At 49.8% G+C, this 22890-nt stretch overlaps 2 protein-coding genes across 11 annotated transcripts; one reads left to right on the forward strand and one right to left on the reverse strand.

Annotated features, from left to right (window-relative positions):
* Nucleotides 1–1487: 1487 nt before the first annotated feature.
* On the reverse strand, nt 1488–14830 carry LOC104679391 (cytochrome b ascorbate-dependent protein 3). 2 transcript variants are annotated; one of them, XM_010384940.2, is made up of 7 exons: nt 14691–14830; nt 9722–9817; nt 8506–8704; nt 6033–6241; nt 5234–5388; nt 3555–3711; nt 1488–2985 (listed from the first exon to the last, which is right to left on the reverse strand). In XM_010384940.2, the coding sequence occupies exons 3-7, from the start codon at nt 8696–8698 to the stop codon at nt 2962–2964; spliced, it is 738 nt and encodes a 245-aa protein (XP_010383242.1). In that variant the 5' UTR covers nt 8699–8704; nt 9722–9817; nt 14691–14830; the 3' UTR covers nt 1488–2961. The 2 variants fall into 2 exon arrangements, with proteins under 2 accessions (XP_010383242.1, XP_010383243.1); XM_010384941.2 differs by having other exon boundaries at nt 2246–2332.
* Nucleotides 14831–14991: 161 nt separating this feature from the next.
* Nucleotides 14992–21812, forward strand: TMEM138 (transmembrane protein 138). Of its 9 annotated transcripts, none has more exons than XM_030917690.1 (7): nt 15242–15350; nt 15433–15638; nt 17230–17293; nt 17412–17506; nt 19023–19194; nt 20875–20950; nt 21221–21812. In XM_030917690.1, the coding sequence occupies exons 4-7, from the start codon at nt 17496–17498 to the stop codon at nt 21331–21333; spliced, it is 372 nt and encodes a 123-aa protein (XP_030773550.1). In that variant the 5' UTR covers nt 15242–15350; nt 15433–15638; nt 17230–17293; nt 17412–17495; the 3' UTR covers nt 21334–21812. The 9 variants fall into 9 exon arrangements, with proteins under 9 accessions (XP_010383244.1, XP_030773551.1, XP_030773553.1 ...); XM_030917692.1 differs by having other exon boundaries at nt 17412–17497; XM_030917691.1 differs by lacking the exon at nt 15433–15638 and having other exon boundaries at nt 15215–15350.
* Nucleotides 21813–22890: the final 1078 nt, after the last annotated feature.

Here is a 22890-nt window from a genome sequence, read left to right on the forward strand (position 1 = left end):
CTGCAATACTAGCACTTTGGGATCCCTTACACTCAGGAGTTCAAGACCAGCCTGGGCAACATGGTGAAACCCTGGCTCTACCAAAAAATACAAAATTAGCCAGGCATGGTAGTGTGTGCCTGTAGTCCTAACTTCCTGGGAGGCTGAGTTGGGAGGATGGCTTGGGCCCAGGAGGTCGAGGCTGCAGTGAGCCATGATCATGCCACTATACTCCAGCCTGGGCAACAAAGCAAGGGGAGGGGAGGGGAGAGGAGGGCTGTGGCCAAGCCAGCCCCTACGTCTCTTTCTAGAGCAATCACTGATGGCACCAGGGTGAGCAGGGGCATTCTGTGCATGTGGAGACCAATAGCACATGCCTGGCACGCATGTAGGGTAGGGAGTGGTTAAAGGCACTGGCTGTTGACTCATACACATGATCTGAAGTCTGGTTCTGCTTTAACCTGGTTACATGAGCTAAGGCCTATTTTTTAGCCCCTTGGGATCTGTAAAATCAGAATGGTACCCACCTCACGGGGACATGAAGGGATTCCAATGAACTGATGAAGATGAAGCCCAGCACAGTCCAAGTGCTCACTCACTGGGAGTTATCACAAGGGTTGGGCCCCCAGCCCCTCCCAGGTCATCTGCTCCACCACTAGCTGGTAGGAAACAGCCTCCTGCACCCCCCAACCCCCGTCACCTACTTCGCCCAAATTGGCCGTAGGCTCCCCCAGTGCCTGGGCTTCTCTACCCAGGGTCCTGTCTGTTGGCTGCACCATATGTCCCTGACCACAAGGCATCCTGCACAGGGGTGTGTGCCCAGCAGCTGCAAAGGAGGCTGGCCTCAGACAGTGGCATGTGGATCCCAGCTCTGTCACTTCCTGGCTGGGTGACCTCAACCTAGTCACTTAACCTTTTTGAGTCTTGTTTTCTCAGATTATGAAATAGGAAAAATTTCCTTCCTCGCAAGATAAGCAAGTGCCATTAGCAATTAAGGATATCCGCACATAAATGAGCTGCATGTGAATCCACACATGCCATTCCATGAAGACAAAGGATCATGTGGATCTCTGGTGCCTTCCGGTTGGCCCCTCCCTAGGTCTGTGAGGGTCAGACCTGTCCTGAGGCTTTTACACATTGGCCCAGAACTCATTTAACCACAGCATCATTTCATCAGAGGGCTGTTATTAGAGACTGAATGTTTGTGTTCCCCCGCACTTTCCTGTGTTGAAAGGCTCACCCCCACTATGGTAGTGTTAGGACGTGGGGCCTTTGGGAGATGGTTGGGTTATGAGGGTGGAGCCCCAGAGAGCCCTCACGCCCTTTCCACCATGTGAAGTTATGGTGTGAAGACGGTCTCTGAGGAAGCTGGCCCTTGCCACACACCACATTTGCCAGTGCCTTGATCTCGGATGTCTATAGCCTACAGAACTGAGAGAAATAAACGCTTGTTGTTTAAGTCACCCAGGCTATTATATTTTTGTTATAGCAGCCTGAACAAAGACAGCTTTGATTCTTAACATATTTAATGAAACTCGGGCTTCATAAACCAGTGAAATGCCTACCCCTATGGCGACAGGGAGCTGGTCATGGGACCTAGGTGCCCGGAGGACATCCCAGTGGCTTTGAAGGCTCCAGCCAATCAAGACGTTCAATATTAGCCCTTCTGCCAACATCTGGCAATGTGAGGCTGGGGCGGACAGTTGGCCTGATGTTGCCAGGAGTAGGATGCTAATGCTGCCAGAGAGTAGGTGGGCTCCACACCCCAGGCTTCTCACTTGCCTACTAAACACAGCAGTCTGGAGCTTGGGACCTGGCAGTGCATCTTTGGAGAAGGCAAAAAAGCCACAGCAGCAACACTTAGGAGAGGAGCAAGACCCTTCCCCCTCCCCACCGTATTTCCTCCTCTGAAGAGGAAAAATAGCTCAAGCTCTAACATGGCACAGAACACTGGGTTGGGCTAGGCAAGCAGCCATGATGGGGGCAGGTGAAGCAATGTGGGTCTCAGCAAGGAACCCCTCTGAAGGTGGCAGTGGCTCCCAGGGCTGCTGCACACAGGACACCACAACTTTGGCATCAATTGCATGGTGAGCTGCAGAGTGATCAGAGGGGCTGGGGCCCTGCCAAGAGAGCAAGGCCAGATCTGCCCAGCAGGAGGAAGGAAGGCCCTGATCCAGCAAAGGGAAGTAAAGGAAGTCTACAGCCACCTCTGTTACTCATCGCTACTGGGACATCTGGGGAGAGGCTCTTTTCTTGGGAGAGCAGGTTACCAGGATTCATAGGGCTGCCTGCCGGTGACAGGCACATAAGTCACAGGGAAAGGCCGGGATCCAGGCCTCAGCTGTAGCAGCAGCTGGAAGAGGTGGAGCCACATGGTCACAATACACGCAGACACAGAGCAGCAGTACGAAACAGAACAGCTCAGAGCAGTCAGCTCCTCAGCAGAAGCTGTGTGGGCCACCACTCCCTGCTTCTGCAATCACCCCATGATGTCTCCACCCCACCTCACATCCAGATGGGGCTGGATGGCAGAGCAGATGAAGCCTGCTCTGTGGCGGGGCAGCCTAACTGAAATGCACGCCTTTACAGGGGAAGCGGACAGATACCTCACCTCCCTCATGGTTCACATCATGGACTGCACTTGAGTCCCAGCTCTTCACCACATCCCTAGGAGTCTTAAGAGGAAATCAGTCTGATTTCTTCAGACAGGAGCAGCAAGAGTGGCCAGAGCAAGGAGGACCTCATGTGAATGGAGGACCTTGAGAGGCTGATGCCAAGGAGTACAGAAGCCAAAGCCACCAAGAAAAGCAGACAGGCAGCGAGCGGCTGGAGAAGGCAGGCCCAGTACCCAGGCAAGAAGTTTGGGCCCAGCATTCGAAGAACGTTGCCTGCTGAAACCAGCTGGGAGCCCTGGGAAGAGCAGAGCTTCTGGGGAACACAGGCTGTGCCACCAGGAGCTCTTGGGAGCCCCTTCCTGCTGCTTCACTCCCCATCATGCAGCAGGGGCTGGAAAGACAGGCAGATGCCAAGGAGTTAATGACATGATACAGGAGTCACACCAGGCCCAAGCTATTCAGAGAGACCCCCAACCTGCAGGGTGGTCCCCACCCAAGCCACCAAATCCCTCAGGGAAGCCCCAAAGTCCCTGAGCCTGGTACACACCCCATCTCCCTACATCCCATCAAGACCTGCTCTGAGCACTCAGCTGGTCACCACGTACTCATCCCACTAGACTAGCCCCCAGGCTGGTAAAGGAGAAATCACACACCCTTGTCATAGGCAAGCCCTTCCTTGGGGAAGAAGATAAGGCCACACTTCACCCCACAGAACCACAGTAATTTGGGGGGAAATTCTGTCGCCCAATGGACAGACCCTGGGGAGTCCCAGCATTTCGCTGGGATGTGCTGGTTTGGAACCAGTGCTCCCCATCAGCCACCCTAACTCCACCCTCAAGTTACTTAGTTTCCCACTGTGCCACAGGGTTAGTCTTCTTGTCAAGGCCCCAGTCTTTTGTGGGAGATCCTTCTCTAGACCTGGCCCTGTCTCACCCTGGAATGTGGGACTGGAACCCATACCTGTCTGCTGGTCAAGATCCCTGGCTCTGGGCGCTTCCAAGATGAAGCCAGAAGGATGTAGAGCACCAGCAGCCCGAAGGCCACCACCAGCATCCCGGTGCTGTTGGCAAAGACCGCCTCACTGGGCAGGCTGTTGTATGGCCTGGTGGTGTTTTTCCTGAAGATAACAAAACAATGTGAGCCCTCGAGAGATTTTTCCACCTATTTTTGTCTAGTGGGAGACTCGACGTCACTAAGAGAGGGTGAGCAAACCTTCCCAGGGCCACATGTGATCTAGAATTTTAACACCCTTTCTAAGTCCCTGCAAATATTTGTATAATGAGCCAGGCACAGTGGCTCACTCTTGTAATCCCAGCACTTTGGGAGGCCAAGGCATGAGGATTGCTTTACCCCAGGAGTTCCAGACTAGCCTGTGCAACATTGCAACATAGTGAGATCCTGTCTCTACAAAAATAAAGTTTAGCTGGGTGAGGTGGTCCATGCCTGTAGTCCTAGCTTACTTGGGAGACTAAATTGGGAAGATCACTTGAGTGCAGAAGTTTGATGCTGCAGTAAGCTATGATGATACCATTGCTCTCCAACCTAGGCAACAGAGTGAGATGCTATCTCTTGGTGGGGGGGATAAAAGAAGAGAGAGAGGGTCTTCCTACGTTGCCCAGGCTGGACTCCTTCCACCTCAGCCTCACTAGTAGCTGGGACTACAGGTGCATGCCACTGCACCCAGCTGTAATAATCATTTTGCCCATGAAACTGAAGCTCAAAGCAATGAAATTAACTTGCCCAAAGTTGCATAATTAGTAAATGGCACAGCCAAGATAGAAACCACAGTCTGACCTTAAGTCCTAGTTGCTTTTCACTACACCCCACTGCCTCAAAAAAATGGACAGTAGTGGTCAGGCATGCAAGGCTCTAGAGTCAGACTGCTAACCCGAGTCTCAGCTCTGCCACTTGCTGGCTGTGTGCTGCTGGGTAAGTTTACGTAACCCCTCTGTTCCCTCGTTTGTTTTGTTTTGTTTTTCCTTTTTACCTGAACAGTCCTATTGCAGAACCTGTTCCCTCAATGGAAAATGGCAATGATGGCACTACAGGCGCGGTGGCTCACGCCCGTAATCCCAGCACTTTGGGAGGCTGAGGCGGGCGGATCACGAGGTCAGGAGTTTGAGACCAGCCTGCCCAGCATGGTGAAACCCTGTCTCTACTAAAAATACAAAAAGTTAGCCGAGCATGGTGGCACGCTCTTGTAGACCCAGCTACTTGGGAGGCTGAGGCAGGAGAATGGCTTGAACCTGGCAGGTGGAGGTTGTAGTGAGCCAAGATTGTGCCACTGCGCTCCAGCCTGGGTGACAGAGCGAGACTCCATCTCAAAAAAAAAAAAAAAAAAGAAAATAGCAATGACAACAATACCAATGATGTAGGGTGATTGACAGGATTAAATGTAAGGTGCTTAGGACAGTTTCTGACACACAGCAGGTGCTAAATCAAACTGATGCTCAATAAATATCTGCTGACTTACCAATTCCAACCTAAAGAAAGATCAATTCTGTTACCTTCCAGATCAGGAATGGGCCCAACCCCAAAAGCTCTCCTCCCTCGGGTGAGTTCTGTGATCACAGGGTGTATCTTTTGAAGACCCTATTCCCTCCTCTTCACCTTAGAGTTGGGGACCCCACTGCACTCACAAACTGAAGAAAAGCTTCTCATTAATGCCGGAAATGACGGATGCGATGGACAGAGAGAGGATGGCGGCTCCAAAAAAGACGTGGATGGGTTTCAGGAGGCTGCGCAGCCACATGGACGCCCAGGGCAGGAGGAAGACAGCAAAGCCCAGGCACCACTGTGGACAAAAGGGAGGACGCACCCAACTGTGTTGTGTGTGACCAAAGTACAACCCACTCCAGCAGTGCCTCCTCCCCATCTCTACTCCCTGGATCTTCTTTCACAACTCAGACCCTCCCACCAGGCATTGCCCACCACCATGCTAGCTTCCTCAATGTGGCCTATTACCCAAGCAACAATAACAGTAAATGACATGCTTAGCTACTATCCCACTCCCAGCAAACCTAACCACCTTGTTTGTCTCTGCTTCCTTCCAGTCCTTGCTCATAAAACCCCTCACTTGCACAGGCCTGAGATCAGAATATGGGAAGCACTTCTAGAATTCTTTTGGTTCACAGAGGTGGGAGTGGGGAAAGTGGAAGCCAGATGGCTGATTAGAGTCAGCATGGTACGTGCCATGACAAAGTTAGCAGAGAGGGCTCTGGGACAAGAGACGGGCAATGGGAGGGATAAAAGGAACAGAGTAAGTTCAGGCCACTGACCTCCCACAGCCCTTGAATAAACTGTCAATTCTACAGGATACAACCTCCAAGGTTCTCTCCAAGCAGTGAGCAGAAGGAATATTTGGTGCTCATGCAAGTGAACCCCCAACCAGAGCTCATGGCTCTGGGAACCTCGAGGAGGAGTGCAGAGAGAACCCACCTGGCAGGCGAAGAGGAAGACAGCAGTGATGCCCAGCCAGCTGTGCAGGGAGTAGAGGTTGGCAATCCCTCCATGGTTGTGAAACGTAAAGACAGCAACCAGCCCCACAACAGTGAGGATGAAAGCCATCAGGTGCAGCGCTGCATGGAGGAGTTTCCAGGGCAGTCTGGGCCCCACCCACGACTGGGGCAGGCGGTACACCAGTGACGCTGCAGGAGAGAGCAGTCCTAGGGCTCAGCATCCAGGAGAGGGCAGTCCCAGGGCTCAGCCTCTCCCCTCATGCTCACCCAGACATCAGGGAATAACCCTGATAGGATCCTACACGGTTTCCCAGCAAGGGAACAGGAAATGCTAGGGCACTGGTATCAACTCCTTGGCATCTTTTATCCTCCCGTAATTTGTGGGATAACAGTCAGCCATGAAGGGAGGAGAGAAGGGCCAGTTAAAAAGGGAGGAGGGGTCGGGCAAGGTGGCTCATGCCCGTAATTCCAGCACTTTTTGGGAAGCCAAGGTGGGAGGACTGCTTGAGACCAGGAGTTTGAGGTTACGGTGAGCTATGATCATGCCATTGCGATCTAGCCGGGGCCACAGAGAGAAATAAATAAATAGATTCAAATTAAAAAGGGAGGAGGGCTGGGCACGGTGGCTCATGTCAACACTTTGGGAGGTGAGAAGTTCAAGACCAGCCTGGGCAACATAGCAAGATCCTGTCTCCACAAAAAAATAAAAATAAAAATAAATTACCCCGGCGTGGTGGTACATGCCTGTACTCTCAGCTACTTGGGGGGCTGAGGTGGGAGGATCACTTGAGCCCAACAGTTCAAGGCTGCAGCAAGCTATGATCATCCCACTGCACTCTAGCCTGAAAAAGAGGGAAACCCTGTCTCCTAAAAAAAAAAAAAAAAAAAAAAAGGTGGAAGGGAGAAGCAGGTTTCTTAGACCTCTCATTCTATTTTTACAATAATAAATTCAGCTTGTTTGTGGTTTCTAGGCTAAAAAGCATTGTGACAGTCATTATTTCATCAAACTGAATTGTCACAACTGAGGCTGGCTGTCAAGAATACAGGTACTAAGGTCAGGCAACATAGGTCCAAATCCAGGCTCTGCCTCTTAGCTGTTTGGCCTCTCCTTTCTAACTCTCAATTTCCTCATCTATAAAAGGAACATAAAAGAGGAACAAAAAGAAACTTGTAAGAACAAAATGGGATGATATATGTGAACTGCACATGATAAGCTGCTATCATCAATGGCACTATATTGCCATTTTGCAAGTGGGGAAAATGAGGCTCACCGGGGCCCCAAGGCATAGATTTGAAAGCATGGGACAAAGATTACAAAGATGGATCCCAGGCTGGGCATGGTGGCTCACGCCTGTAATGCCAGCACTTTGGGAGGCAGAGGCAGGTGGATCACCTGAGGTCAGGAGTTCGAGACCAGCCTGACCAACATGGTGAAACCCCATCTCTACTAAAAAATACAAAAATTAGCTGGGCATGATGGCAGGCACCTGTAATCCCAGCTACTTGGGAGACTGAGGCAGGAGAATAGCCTGAACCCAGGAGGCAGAGGTTGCAATGAGCCAAGATCGCACCATTGTACTCCAGCCTGGGTGACAAGAGCAAAACTCCATCTGAAAAAAAGAAAAAAAAAAAAAAAGATCCCGGAAAAGCAAGCAAGTCCCTCATTTGGTGGCCTGACTAAACCCTGAGAGGCTTCAATCTCCTGTTCTCTAGAGCTGGTTAAAAACTACAGCTCAGGTCGGGTGTGGTGGCTCACGCCTGTAATTCCAGCACTTTGGGAGGCTGAGGTGGGTGGATCACGCGAGGTCAGGAGATCGAGACCATCCTGGCTAACATGGTGAAACCCCGTCTCTACTAAAAATACAAAAAAATTAGCCAGGCATGGTGGCGGGCACCTGTAGTCTCAGCTACTCGGGAAGCTGAAGCAGGAGAATGGCGTGAACCCAGGAGGTGGAGCTTGCAGTGAGCCGAGATCACGCCACTGCACTCCAGCCTGGGCAACAGAGCGAGACTCTGTCTCAAAAAAAAAAAAAAAACACTACAGCTCAAAGGCCAAATCCAGCTCGCTACCTATGTTTGCAAATAAAGCTTTATGGGAACACATGAGCCACACAAGTGTTTATCTGTTGTCTATGGCTGCTCTCACAATACAGTGGCAGAGCTGAGTACCTGCAACACAGATTCTATGTCTTGCAAAACTGAAATATTTATCTGACCCTCTACAGAAAGTTTGCCAACTCCTGCCCTAGAGTATCTGTGAAGCCATGCTTCTGAGATGCCCCCAGTCTTAATCCCTTCCTCCCCCAAATGACAGCTGGGCCCAGAGACAGCCCAACCCACCCTACCCACATGGCCTCAAACCCAACATTAACAAAGGCCAGACTTGGAGAGGGAAAGTGCAGCTTTGTCCAGTCTGGGCCCTATCCCGCCTCCCTTCCTGACCTCTTACTCACCACCTCCGTAGAATACCACCATGCCAGCAACCATAAGCACTGGGTGCCAGTTGAACATGTAGATACTGCCATTCCAGGCAAAGCCATCACGCCAGTACTGCATCCAGTAGATAGTGAAGAGGATGCACATGGAGCCCAGGGACCCCAGCAGCAGGCAGGACAGGTAGAACCATCCCGATGCCATTCTGATCATGCACTCCTGGAAGAAGGAGAAGTCACAAGTCTCCACTGGCTCAGGTGCACTCAGTTCTCTGGCTAAAGGAGGTAACACTGATTTTGCTCTTGACCTGTGGGACGGAATCTTTTTGCTTCAGTTCCCTTGCATCAGCCTGGGCACCACCCCCCCCCCGAGGCCTCAATGTCTGGGTGGGCCTGATCTTCAGTCACAATGACTGAGGCCCCACCCCAGCACCTGGCAGTGCCCAGACAGAGCAGCAAGCTCAAGGCTGTGGCTGGCCGTGGTGAAGGCCAGATGCCAAGCCCCAAGACCCAGAGTCCTGGGATTGCTCTCCCCTCACAGGACCAGAAGGTAAAGAATTACCACCCCACACCCCCCAGGAAAAAAGGGACAGGAATCAAAATCCAGGCTAAATCATGCAAATGCCCAGGCCTTGGGTTCTAACATAAGAAGGCAAAAATTACAATCTGAAAAGAGCAAACATCCCACTATTACACTAGACAGGAAGAAGTCAGAAAAGTTCTTTCCCAGAGAGTGAGCTCTACGGGGCTAATCTCCACTGGAGAGGTAACCAGGCCTTCACTCCACTGCCCACACTCCACACCTTGAACCAGCTGATGCCCCTCAGCTGTCTCCAGACCTGAGACTTCTGCTTTCTCTTCCTCTGGGGAAAGTCCAGAGAAGAAAAGAGGAAGCAACAACTCACGGTCCAGAAAGCAAGAGATTTATTTTGAGATTTCCGCAAGTCCTTGTTAAACCCAGAAACCAACTCTGGTTTCAGGCATGGCAAATGCTTAAAGCCCTGAGCAGCTGCTCTTAAACCCTAGACAAGTGGGCAAAGCCGCAGGACTGGCCCTGCTTTCAGCTAATACGTAGGCAGCACGGGCCCAGGCATCAAGGTAGTCACCCTGTCCCATGGACTCACACCAAGAAGGCAACAATGTGGCTTCCTGCATTGAGGCCCCTCACTCAGAACCAGCCAATAGAGAGAAGAAATAGCCAATAGCCCCCATGGAGGTAAAACACTTGACTGCTTACCTTTAGCCCTAATGATAGGCTCAGAGAACTGGCCTGGGCTCCAATCCCTGAGAAATGGGCACCTTGCGCAAATCACTTAACATTTGCAGGACTCACCTGCAAGAAAGACATGGCAATAAGAATATTTGAACAATAAGAATAACGAACACCAGCTATGAGCGCCAGAGCCTTACACACAAGATCTCATTTATTCCTCTTAACCCTGGGAGGCATATTATCCATGAGGAAACTAAGGCTGAGAGAGATGAGTAATTAGTATGAGGACCCAGTGAGTGGGTGAGGAGTTTCAAATCCTGTATGTTTAGCTTCAAGGCCCACGCGCTTCCTTGACCACAGGTTGGCAGATCAAGTGAGAAAATGAATGTAGCACATTGTAGAAGTCAAGTATTAGAATTCTTGGCTGAGCGCAATGGCTTACGCCTGTAATCCTGCACTTTGGGAGGCTGAGGCAGGTGGATCACCTGAGGTCAGGAGTTCGAGACCAGACTGATCAACAGGGTGAAACCCCATCTTTACTAAAAATACAAAATTAGCTGGGCGTGGTCATGGACACCTGTAATCCCAGCTACTCAGGAGGCTGAGGCAGAAGAATTGCTTGAACTAGGTAGGCAGAGGTTGCAATGAGCTGAGATTGCGCCCATTGCACTCCAGCCTGAGCAACAAGAGTGAAACTTCATCTCAATAAATAAATAAATAAATAAATAGGCTGGGTGCAGTGGCTCACGCCTGTAATCCTAGCACTTTGGGAGGCCGAGGTGGGCAGATCATAAGGTCAAGAGATCAAGACCATCCTGGCCAACATGGTAAACCCTGACACCCATCTCTACTAAAACTAAAAAATTAGCTGGGCGTGGTGGCACATGCTTATAGTCTCAGCTACTCGGGAGGCTGAGGCAGGAAAATCGCTTGAACCCAGGAGGCGGAGGTTGCAGTGAGCCGCAATCACGTCACTGCACTCCAGCCTGGCGACCGAGCAAGACTCTGTGTAAAAAAAAAAAAAATAGAATTCTTAGTCATTGCTGTCATGCACTTCATCCTAACTACTAACAAAAACATGCAACTCACGTTCCTTGTGCCTGCCCAGGCCTCTCAGTGGTCCTCAGTCATGCCATACCAGCTCTCCCCATGCTAAGGGTCCACCTACTTAGGTGAAAATGCTGGACTTTCACAAGGTGACCCAACTTGGCAGTAATCTCTGAGAAAGGAAGGTCCAGCCAGGCACGGTGGCTCAAGCCTATAAACCCAGCACTTTGGGAGGCTGACGCGAGTGGATCACCTGAGGTCAGGAGTTCAACACCAGCCTGGCCAACATGGTGAAACCGTGTCTCTATTAAAAACGCAAAAATGTGCTGGGTGTGGTGGCGCTCACCTATAATTCCAGCTACTAGGGAGGCTGAGGCAAGAGAATTGCTTGAACCCTGGAGGTGGAGGTTGCAGTGAGCCGGGATCATGCCACTGCTCTCCAGCCTGGGGGACAGAGCGAGACTGTCTCAAAAAAAAGAAAAGAAGGTCCAAGGACTGGGGGGAAAAAGCTTCCATGAAGCTGGCAAGAGAAAATCATGCCACCAGCTTCCTAGAAGCTTCGTGACTCAACTACTTAACTCAGAGATTTACTACCCAGCCTTAGAACTGCCTCTTCAATTCCTCCAAGGGCAGAGGACGTTTCAGGTCACCAGATGTTCACCTAAAACACTCTCCATCCCTCAATGAAATATAAGAGATCTTGATCAGCAGGCTCACTCATCTGACAGTATCTACTTCCACAACTGTTTTTTTTTTTTTTTTTTCTTTATAAAAGTAAAAACTAGGCCGAGCGCGGTGGCTCAAGCCTGTAATCCCAGCACTTTGGGAGGCCGAGACAGGCGGATCACGAGGTCAGGAGATCGAGACCATCCTGGCTAACCCGGTGAAACCCTGTCTCTACTAAAAAATACAAAAAACTAGCTGGGTGAGGTGGCGGGCGCCTGTAGTCCCAGCTACTCGGGAGGCTGAGGCAGGAGAATGGCATAAACCCGGGAGGCAGAGCTTGCAGTGAGCTGAGATCCGGCCACTGCACTCCAGCCTGGGCGACCACAGTGAGACTCCGTCTCAACCAAAAAAAAAAAAAAAAAAAGGAAAAACTAAATGTAGTCCAAAAGGATCTGAAGCCATACCCTAGAAGAGGTCCTGGTTTACTGCTCTGTGATAGACTTAGAATAGACCCTGGGCACACTTTCCTGACAGAGAGCTGCAGAGTTATATTGCCCTGCTCACAATACACAGATAAGCCCTCCTACTTCCTGAAATAGAGCAAAACAGGAGAAAAGGAAGAATGCAGTAAAGGACCAGCAGTGATTCATGCCTGTAATCCCAGCACTTTGGGAGGCCAAGGCAGGTAGATTACCTAAAGTCAGGAGTTCGAGACGAGCCTGGCCAGCATGGTGAAACCCCATCTCTATTAAAAATACAAAAATTGGCCGGGCGCGGTGGCTCAAGCCTATAATCCCAGCACTTTGGGAGGCCGAGACGGGCGGATCACGAGGTCAGGAGATCGAGACCATCCTGGCTAACACGGTGAAACCCCGTCTCTACTAAAAATACAAAAACTAGCCAGGCGAGGTGGCGGGCGCCTGTAGTCCCAGCTACTCGGGAGGCTGAGGCAGGAGAATGGCGTAAACCCGGGAGGCGGAGCTTGCAGTGAGCTGAGATCTGGCCACTGCACTCCAGGCGGGGCGACAGAGCGAGACTCCGCCTCAAAAAAAAAAAAAAAAAAAAAAAAAAAAGAAAAAAATACAAAAATTAGCCTGGCACGGTGGCATGCGCCTGTAATCCAAGGTACACAGGAAGCTGAGGCACAAGAATTGCTTGAACCCAGGAGGCAGAGGTTGTAGTGAGCCAAGATCACGCCACTGCACTGCAGCCTGTGCAACAGAGATAGACTCTGTCTATAAATAAATAAATACCCAGGAGTTCCAGACCAGCCTGAGCAACAGTGAGCCCTTATCTCTACAAAAAAAAAAAATTAGCTGGGTGTGGTGGCATGTGCCTGTAGTCTCAGCTACTCAGGAGGCTGAGGTGGGAGGATGGCTTGAGCCCAGGAGAAGGCTGAAGTGAGCTGAGATCACACCACTGCACTCTAGCCTGGGCGACAGAGCTAGCCTGTCTCAAAAAACAAAGGAAACCAGTGAAAATTGCAACGCAAATGCTTGAAAATATCCTCTCATTTGTTCTAAGAGGGCAGGCTGGGCTGTGATCCCAGTGTGTGCTCACCATGGTTCGGCCTCCTGTTGTGCCCTCACTTTGCAGAGTCCCATTCTAAGGGAGCAGTGAGCAAGCTCTTCTGTAAAGGTCCAGGTAGTAAATATTCTAGGCTTTGTAGAGCACATGGTCTCTGTCACAACTATGTCATCAACTCTGCCCGTGCAAGAGCAGCCACATAAACATCTTAACAAATGAGCACCACGGCTGTGTTCCAGTAATATTTATTTATGGACTCTGAAGTCTGAGTTTCACATAATTTTCATGCCACAAAATATTATTAATTTCTTGCGAAAAAGGATTCTCCTGGCTGAGCTAAAACAGGTCAGGTCCAGGGGTAAGAAAAGGTAGTTCCCAGCCAGGCGCAGTGGCTCCACGCCTATAATCCCAACACTTTGGGAGGCCGAGGGGGGCAGATCACGAGGTCAGGAGATCGAGACCATCCTGGCCAACACGGTGAAACCCCGTCTGTACTAAAAATACAAAAAATTAGCCGGGCATGGTGGCGGGCGCCTGTAGTTCCAGATACTTGGGAGGATGACGCAGGAGAATGGTGTGAACCCGGGAGACGGAGCTTGCAGTGAGCCAAGATTGAGCCACTGCACTCCAGCCTGGGCAACAGAGCAAGACTCTGTCACAAAAAAAAAAAAAAAAAAAGAAATGCTAGTTCCCATCCAGCCCTTAGTCTTTGAAAAAGGCTCTACTCAGGCTGGGCGCGGTGGCTCATGCCTGTAATCCCAGCACTTTGGGAGGCCCAGGCGGGCGGATCACACAAGGTCAGGAGTTCAAGACCAGCCTGGCTAACATGGGGAAACCCTGTCTCTACTAAAAATACAAAAATTAGCCGGGCGCGGTAGCGGGCGCCTGTAATTCCAGCTACTTAGGAGGCTGAGGCAGGGGAATCGCTTGAACCCGGGAGGCGGAGGTTGCAGTGAGCTGAGATCATGCCACTGCATTCCAGCCTGGGCGACAGAGTGAGATTCCGTCTCAGAAAAAAAGAAAGAAAAAGGCTCTACTCCAAACTCTTGCAGTGTTACTTTTATAATTTAGAACCACAAATAAATGAAGGGATAGAAAATCAGTTTGCTGCTCTCCTTCCCCGATGGACTGGGGTACTTCAAGAATCTTGAGGACCAGACTTAGGATATAAGTCCTAAACCCTCATCTTACAAATCAAAAACACTGTGACACTGGGGCCCAAAACGAGAAAATGACTTTGCCAAGGTAAGTGGCAGGGCTGGTACAGGAATTCGGGTCCACTCCCTCTCAGCTCTGAGGATTCCTCATTCTCAAAGGTAGCTTCTGTTAAAGGCGGAACATCAGGAGTGAGGGGCTCAATATTCCAGCCAAGGAGGTAGGTGAACAAGTTACGCCTTAGCACTGGAATAATTACAGACCCGGACTTCGGACTGTGCCTAGGTCCGGCTCAGGTGACCAAAGAACCGTTCCAGGCGCCCGAGGGGTGATCCCTGACTCCTCTGCTGGGTGCTCATGCCAGCTAACAATGGGTGAAAATTGGGGCGAGGAGCTCCAGCTGCTTTCTGCGCCCTCTGAAGAGCTTTCGTGCCTTTATAGCCACCACGTTGGAAGGAAGAGCGCGGAGAAAGGTGCCCACCTTCTAAAAGAGAAAATTGAGGCGGAGCAAGGGGGTCGCGACAGTGCGAAGCGAGATAGCAGCGGAGCCAACATTCGAACCCAGGTCCCTGAACTCCCAGCCCGGGATCTTTCTCACCCCTAACCACAGTGGGACGAAGTGGGGCCGGGATCTCCGGAACCCGCCTCTCGCTACCAGGCGCTGGAGCTGCAGCTCCCGAGGTTCTTAGGTAGACGCAGAAGACACTGCCCCAAATGCCTACAGCCGGCTGGCGCTGGCTCGCCTTCTTATAGGCTCGCAGCACTTCCAGTCGCGCGCGAGGCCTCCTGGGAAGTGAAGTCCAGAAGCCCGGGGTGGCCGGCTCCTAGCGCGCCAAGGTGCTAGCCCCCTAACTCCCGTTCCTCCTCGGCATTTCTTCTCCAAGTCCGAAGTCAGGATCCAGGACTGCTGTGATTCATCAGCTTCGCCTCTCATCCCGCATCTAGAGGGGACGGAAATGTTCAGGTGAACGCGAAGCCTCCCACCACGAGCCGGCCCTAAGCAAGGCCATGCGCAGTGTGGGCGGGAGCCCTAAGTCAGCGGGCGGCGAGCTGGGAGGGCCCGGAGCAGGCCGCGCCCCGAACGGCGAAGGCTCCAACATGGCGGCCGGACTAGCCATAGAGCGGGAAGAGAAAGCCGGGGACTAGCAAGCAGCACGGCGCAGACGGGGCCCGCGTCCTCCATTTACTTCCGGAATTTAAAGCCAGCTTCCGGAAGCCGGGACGGTGTCCCCGTGACAACCGACGTTGGCGTTTGGAGGTGAGAGTGATTGACGAGAAGTGGGAATTTTTGGTGCTGTTGTTTTGGGCTTGGGTTTTATGCTTTGTTGTTGTTTGCCAAGGAAGCCTCGTTTTTAAATGGATTGGGAGGCGTGAAGAATACTGCCCTAGGTACAAAGGGAAGGCGGCAGGTAGCGGTGGACGAATTAAAGAGCTTCATGAGCTTGCGAATCCCCACTGCCCTAAACTGGAGGGGATCGTCGTACATAGAGACAGCCATGGGCGTTTCTGCATAACGGATCCACAAAACAGCTCTGGATGGTGGCCTGTGAGTAGTGATTAAGAGCACGGATTTGGCGTCACAGTTACGAAGCCTGGTACTGCTGACTTGAGACCTGGAGGAATGCCTTGAACTCTGACTCCTGTGTCGTTTCCTGTAGAATGGGAATAATTCCCACCTTGCAGAGTTGTAGGGAGGATTAAAGGAAATGATCTTGGTTGACAAGTTTATCGTGGTGTGGGTACCTAGGTAGTAGCTATCAGTATTATTTAATGCGGCCGGGCGCGGTGTCTCACGCCTGTAATCCCAGCACTTTGGGAGGCCGAGGCGGGTGGATCACCAGGTCAGGAGATCGACACCATCCTGGCTAACATGGTGAAACCCCGTCTCTACTAAAAATACAAAAAATTAGCCAGGCGTGGTGGCGGGCGCCTGTAGTCCCAGCTACTCGGGAGGCTGAGGCAGGAGAATCGTTTGAACCCGAGAGGTGGAGGTTGCAGTGAGCCGAGATCATGCCACTGCACTCCAGCCTGGCGACAGAGCAAGACTCTCTCTTTCCATATATATGTATGTGTGTATATATATTCTCTCTCCATATATATAGTGTGTATATATATATTCATTGTATATATATATAATGAATGAGGAAACCGCGTACAGACGTCCAGTAAGGTGGGACTTCACCAGCTGAGGTGGAGGAGGTGCCTTAACCTTCCGGAGCGTCTGTGTAAAATGGGGATAATATACATTATAATGGCTGCTTCTCAAGGTGGTTGTAGGATTAAGTAAGGTTAGAAATGTGAAAAGAGCTTATAAATTGCAAAACATTTTACCGATGCTAATTTTATCGCTAACACTCCAAAGCATTTTGAAATTTCTTTATAGATTTGGCACAGCAGCAGGGTCATAGGACACCCCCAGAGCAACTTGTGGGTCTTGGACTAGATGAAAAGAAACAACTGCCACTGTGTTGCTACTATAACCCTAAAGATAAAGCTTTCTGGGAGACCCCTATTTCTTCTCTGCTTTTTATGCCTACCGCACTTCACACTTCTGTGCCGGCATTTTTCCTGCCTAGTTAAGTTTCGGTCTATTAGTTCTGTAAGAGACAGCTTAAGTCTAGTAGTTAAGAGCACAGACTGTGGACCAGGCAGCCTGCATCCGAATACCATCTCTGCTACTTACTAACGATGTGACCTTGGACAAATTATTTTACCTCTCTTGGCCTCAATTTTCTCATCTGTAAAATGGAGAAGGTAATAGTGTATTATATCATCTACCTTGTGAGGTTTAAATAATGTTAGTGCTTGTAGAACACTCCCTGGCACATTGTAAGCAATGTGTAAGGATTTGCTGCCATTTTTGTTACCACTGCTACTACATGACCAGGCAGTCATTCTTCTCAGTAATACTACTAGGTTCCTTTGGTTAGAGACAGCTCTGCATTTAGAAGGTTCCAGGCATGGAGAAAAGTTGGTGAAGGTCCTAGAATAAATGACTTCTTGGGGATTTTTGGTTGTTGGGTTTTTCACTAAAGTATCCCACGCAACTGGAGTGGTACCTGGCACACAGTAGGTCGTCAGTAAATGTTTCAGGTATTAATACATTTCTAACCCTGCTTATTTTTTCACCCCAACAGGTGCTTGCCTTAGAACAAGGGAAACAGCTCTGATTCAAAGGAACTAGAAGCGTCTCCCTTAGTGGTAGGGAGACAGCCAGGAGCTGTTTTCTGGGGAACTGTGGGATGTGCCCTTGGGGGCCCAAGAAAACAGAAGGAAGATGCTCCAGACCAGTAACTACAGCCTGGTGCTCTCTCTGCAGTTCCTGCTGCTGTCCTATGACCTCTTTGTCAATTCCTTCTCAGAACTGCTCCGAAAGGCTCCTGTCATCCAGCTTGTGCTCTTCATGTGCGTGCAGTAAGGCACTCTGAAAGCTGAACCCAAGCAATTCAAAGGCCCTGACAGTGGTGATTTAGTGTCTTAAAGTTATTAGTAGGCTGGGTACAGTGGCTCACACCCTTAATCCCAGGACTTTGGGAGACCAAGGCAGGAGGATCTTTTGAGACTGGGAGTTTGAAGACCAGCCTGGGCAACATAGCAAGACCCTGTCCCTACCTAATAAAAATTTTTAAAATTAGCTAGGCGTGGTGCCACATACCTGTAATCCCAGTGATTCAGGATGCTGAGGTAGAAGGATTGCTTAAGCCCAGGAGTTCAAGGCTACAGTGAGCCATGATCATGCCACTGCACTCCAACCAGGTGACAAAGACCCTATCTCAAAAAAAAAAAAAAAAAAAAAAAAAGCCAGGCACGGTGGCTCATACTTGTAATCCCAACACTTTGGGAGGCAAAGGTGGGCAGATCACCCGAGGTCGGGAATTCGAGACCAGCCTGACCAACATGAAGAAACCCCATCTCTACTAAAAATATAAAAATTAGATGGGCATGGTATAACATGCCTGTAATTCTAGCTACTTGGTAGGCTGAGGCAGGAGAATCGCTTGAACCCAGGAGGCAGAGGTTGCAGTGAGCCATGATCATGCCACTGTACTCCAGCCTAGGCAACAGAACAAGACTCCATCTCAAAAAACAAAAAAAAATGTTAAGAGTGTCAGATAGCCTGGGCAACATAGTGAGACCTCGTTTCTACTAAAAAATAATTTTTTTTTTTTTTTGAGACGGAGTCTAGCTCTGTCACCAGGCTGGAGTGCAGTGGCATGGCACAATCTCAGCTCACTGCAACCTCCACCCCCTGGGTTCAAGCAATTCTGCCTCAGCCTCCCTAGTAGCTGGGATTATAGGTGTACGCTACCACACCCCGCTAATTTACCACACCTAACTAATTTTTGTATTTTTAGTAGAGATGGGGTTTTGCCATGTTGGCCAGGCTGGTCTCAAACTCTTGACCTCAAGTGATCCACCCACCTCAGCCTTCCAAAGTGCTGGAATTACAGGCATGAGCTAATTTGTTTTTAATTAGCTGAGTATAGTGGCACACACCTGTGGTCCCAGCTACTCAGGAGAGTGAGGCAGGAGGATCACTGGAGCCCAGGAAGTTGCTGCAGTGAGCTGTGATCATACCACTGCACTCCAGTCTGGGCAACAGAATGAGACCGTGTCTTGAAAAAAAGAGTCTCAGAGAATCTTCTATAGGACTATGTATGGAAGAAATTTTAAAAATAAAAAGAGTATCAGAGCAGGAAAGCCTTGACTATGGACTGCAATCTAACTGATGGGGCCAGTGGGTAATTTTAGGTAATTTTAGCTTCATGTCATTCAGGTCCCAAAACTCATGTTACCTCTGTGAGGGTTTAAGATGTCAGATGCCTATCTCACAGGAAAGGATAGGCCTCGTGGTGTCCCTCAGGACATAGTACCTGCTCTTGGGTCCTCACGCAGGCCTCCATTGGTTGTACTTTTTTTATGTCTACAGCATCCAGGATATTGCAGTCCTCTTCAACATCATCATCATTTTCCTCATGTTATTCAACACCTTCGTCTTCCAGGCTGGCCTGGTCAACCTCCTATTCCATAAGTTCAAAGGGACCATCATCCTGACAGCTATGTACTTTGCCCTCAGCATCTCCCTTCATGTCTGGGTCATGGTAAGAGTGGAAGTCTGGATTCTTTTTTTAATTTTTATTTTAAATAGAGATGGGGTCTTAACTATGTTACCAAGGCTGGTCTCGAACTCCTGAGCTCAAGCGATTCTCCTGCTTCTGCCTCCCAAAGTGCTGAAATTACAGGCATGAGTCACTGTGCCCAGCCTGAACTCTGAATTCCTGAATCCCTAAAGGGCTAGGGATAACTTTTCTTTCCTTTTTTTTTTTTTTTTTTTTTTTGAGACAGAGTTGTGCTCTGTCACCAGGCTGGACAGAGTTGTGCTCTGTCACCAGGCTGGAGTGCAGTGCAGTGGCACGATCTCACCTCACTGCAACCTCCACTTCCCAGGTTCAAGCGAGTACCTGGGATTACAGGCACGTGCCACCATGCCCAGCTAATTTTTTTATTTTTAGTAGAGACAGGGTTTCACCACGTTGGCCGGGATGGTCTCAATCTCTTGACCTCGTGATCCTCCCGCCTCAGCCTCCGAAAGGGCTGGAATTACAGGCATGAGCCACCATGCCCGGCCACTGGGATATCTTTTCTCTGGGAACTCAGCTTCATTCTTTGACATCTCACACAATCCTTCATAGAGAACAGGTGAAATGAAAGTGGTTTGGGTTGGAGCTCTGGGCATGTGAGAGTTTCATAAGGTACTCTTGACCAGCCTTAAGTGTTGAAAACAGCCTTGTCCAAGAGTCACCGGCCTCTTCCAGAACATGCAATTCACCTTTGCCCCAAACAGGCCTACCAGGGCTAAAACAGGCAGTTGAATGTGTTTCATCATTAGTTATTTGGGCAGGTGGATGTCGATACAGGTTATTCTTAGGCATCAGTGCCCCATGGCTAATGCTGTAGGCAGTGGCCGTTTCTGGGAAGTAGCCAAGCAGGATTGCTGCTTGCCCTTGAGTGCTCCATGCCCTCTGCCGAGCTCCCATCACTTTAGGAGAACCGGCCTCCAAGATGCCTCCCTTTGGTTCTAACATAGGCCTCAGATCGGATCCAGTGTCCATGGTTTCAAATTTCTTCTGCTTCACAAATTCTTCCAGCTCTTTAAGTATCTTATATGTTTCTCATGCACTCAATTGAATTGAACTCTTTAAAACCTCAGGGTTCTCTAGTTGTCACTTCATTATTAAAGCCACTTTCACACCCGAACCCCCTGTTAGGTTGCGCTTGTGATTCCACAGAGAGAAGTAGAACTCCCAGGAAAGAAGCAAAGCAACACCAGAGTCTCTGGGCGCTTCCTGAAGAGGATTCTGTGCTCTGGTTCCTGGAGCCAAAATAGGTCCTAGCTTTGTACTATAAAAGCCGTTAATCTCATTAAACCCTGAGTGCACCAAAGTCTTTATCTGACAAGAGCTGAGGCAGCGTTTTTCAAGGCAAGACAGTGACCAGCTGAACTCCTGAGATAATGAGTATATCATTTCTCCTTGGCAAAGGTTATGGAATGAAAGAGGATAAATAACTTAGTTCATACTTCCTCCCTCGAAGTTAAAAGGATATTCCCTTTGCAGCAAAAAAGGGAGCTTGAGGCTCCTTCGAGAAACACTCGTTGGGGTTGTAGAAAGGAGGGAGAGGTTAGCGTGATTTTAAACCAACTGGCATTTGCAGCTAACCAAGTTGGAGACATTAGGGCCTCTTGTGGCCGTTAACTTTTGTGTGTCTCACATCTCCTTCAGAACTTACGCTGGAAAAACTCCAACAGCTTCATATGGACAGATGGACTTCAAACGCTGTTTGTATTCCAGAGACTAGGTAAGGACCAGAGCAAGATCAGGCCTCTCTTGGGTCCCACATGTGTCTCTTTCAGTAAGGCCCTTGATTCTGGCTTCCCAGCCCTGTCCCAGCTGGTTTGGGATGGTTGCAACAGCCATACCAGGAAAGGAAGGATTACTGCCCCTGCCCTTGCTGGAAGACCATGGGAAATCAGGAGGCAGAGCTACCCAGCCTCATTAGGTTCTGTTCTTAACCTGAAATGACACTCAGGAGCACCGCTGAGGCTTCTCTTCTGCTTCCTCCCTGCAGCAGCAGTGTTGTACTGCTACTTCTATAAACGGACAGCCATAAGACTAGGCGACCCTCGCTTCTACCAGGACTCTTTGTGGCTGCGCAAGGAGTTCATGCAAGTTCGAAGGTGACCTCTTGTCACACTGATGGATACTTTTCCTTCCTGATAGAAGCTACGTTTGCTGCTCTGCAGGGAGAGTTGGCCCTATGCATGGGGAAGCAGCTGGACTTTCCAAGGAAGGTTCAGACCAGCTGTGTTCAGTATTCAAGAAGGAAGATCTTCCCTCTTGCAAATCAGAGTGTCCCCATCTGTCTCCAGTGCGGCATCCCTTCCTTGCCTCCTACCTCCGTTCCACCCCCTTTCCTTCCTTTCCTCTGTACCATTCATTCTCCCTGACTCGCCTTTCTTGCTGAGGGTTCTGTGGCTCTTACTCTTATGAAGCTCTTCCTTTAGCCTGGGACAGAAGGACCTCCCAGCCCCAAAGGATGCGAAGAGTGATAGTTACATGCTCCTGACCAATCACACCGGAGACATTTAGATTTTTATACCCAAGGCACTTTTAAAAAATGTTTTATAAATAGAGAATAAATTGAATTCTTGTTCCATAAAGGGTGGAGTCTGTCTGTCTAGCTAGATCTCTTCATGGTTAAGAGGCGTGCCAAGGTCCAGCTTAGCATCTACTTGACCCAGAGGAAAGATTGAGCCACAGATGAAATACAGATCTTTATTGAGTTCCACTATGAGTACAAAGTATTTTAGTGGAAATTCAAGATGGAATCTGATGCTGCATCCCCCACTCCTGGAGTTCCAGATTTCTGTGCTCTGTTCAGACTGTCCTTATCAGAAACCTTAACTGCCCTCAGAAGAATAAAAATATTCCTTAGCCAGTTTTGGCAAAAGCAACTTTTAAAATTCATGTGTCCATAGTATCAGTTTTCTCTTGCCAGAATACTGTGTAACAGACCACCACCAAAGTTCAGGGGCATGCAGCAATAAACAGCTGCCTGGCTCTCTGTCTTGGGTTCAGCCCATCAAGGCTGTGTGTGGGTGGTTTCAGCTGGGCTCGCTCATGTGTCTGGTCAGCCGCAGGTCAACTAGGCATCTGTGATGGCCTTGGGATCCACTGGCAGTTGGCTAGCCTGCCATGACCTCAGCTGGAGTGACTGGGGTTACTCAGTTCTGGTTTGCAGGATTCACTTCCCACAGACTAGCCTGTATCTGCTCACACTCCAGTGGCAGAGCAGGAAAGTCCCGTGTGCAACCCCGTTTCAAGCCTGTGCTTGTCTTGTATCTCTTAGACTCCTATTGATCAAGGCAAGTCATGCGACTAAGCCCAGAATCAAAGTGGGAAATGGTTGCCAACCACAAGTTCTTAGACTGTCATTGCTATAGAAATTGACATGAGGCTAAAAGAATTTGCCAACAAGGCTTCATTGGAGCTTATGCCTGGGCATAAGGGACACAACACAAATGAAAGAGAGAGTTCCCTGACTGACTCCGAAAAAAGCCTGCAGGGTTTTTCTCTTAGGCAAAGTGTTGGAATTGACCTCGGGTACGGTAGGCAGGCTGGGCTGAGCAAAGCACATGAGGGGTAGGGTGTGCAGGTCAGCATCTGGTTGTGAGGGTTATCTTGAATAATGGGCCACCAGGTGGTCTGGCCAATGGCAATAAATCTGTATTCTTTCCT

Source organism: Rhinopithecus roxellana, chromosome 15, assembly GCF_007565055.1.
Source record: "Rhinopithecus roxellana isolate Shanxi Qingling chromosome 15, ASM756505v1, whole genome shotgun sequence".
Lineage (NCBI taxonomy): Eukaryota > Metazoa > Chordata > Mammalia > Primates > Cercopithecidae > Rhinopithecus > Rhinopithecus roxellana.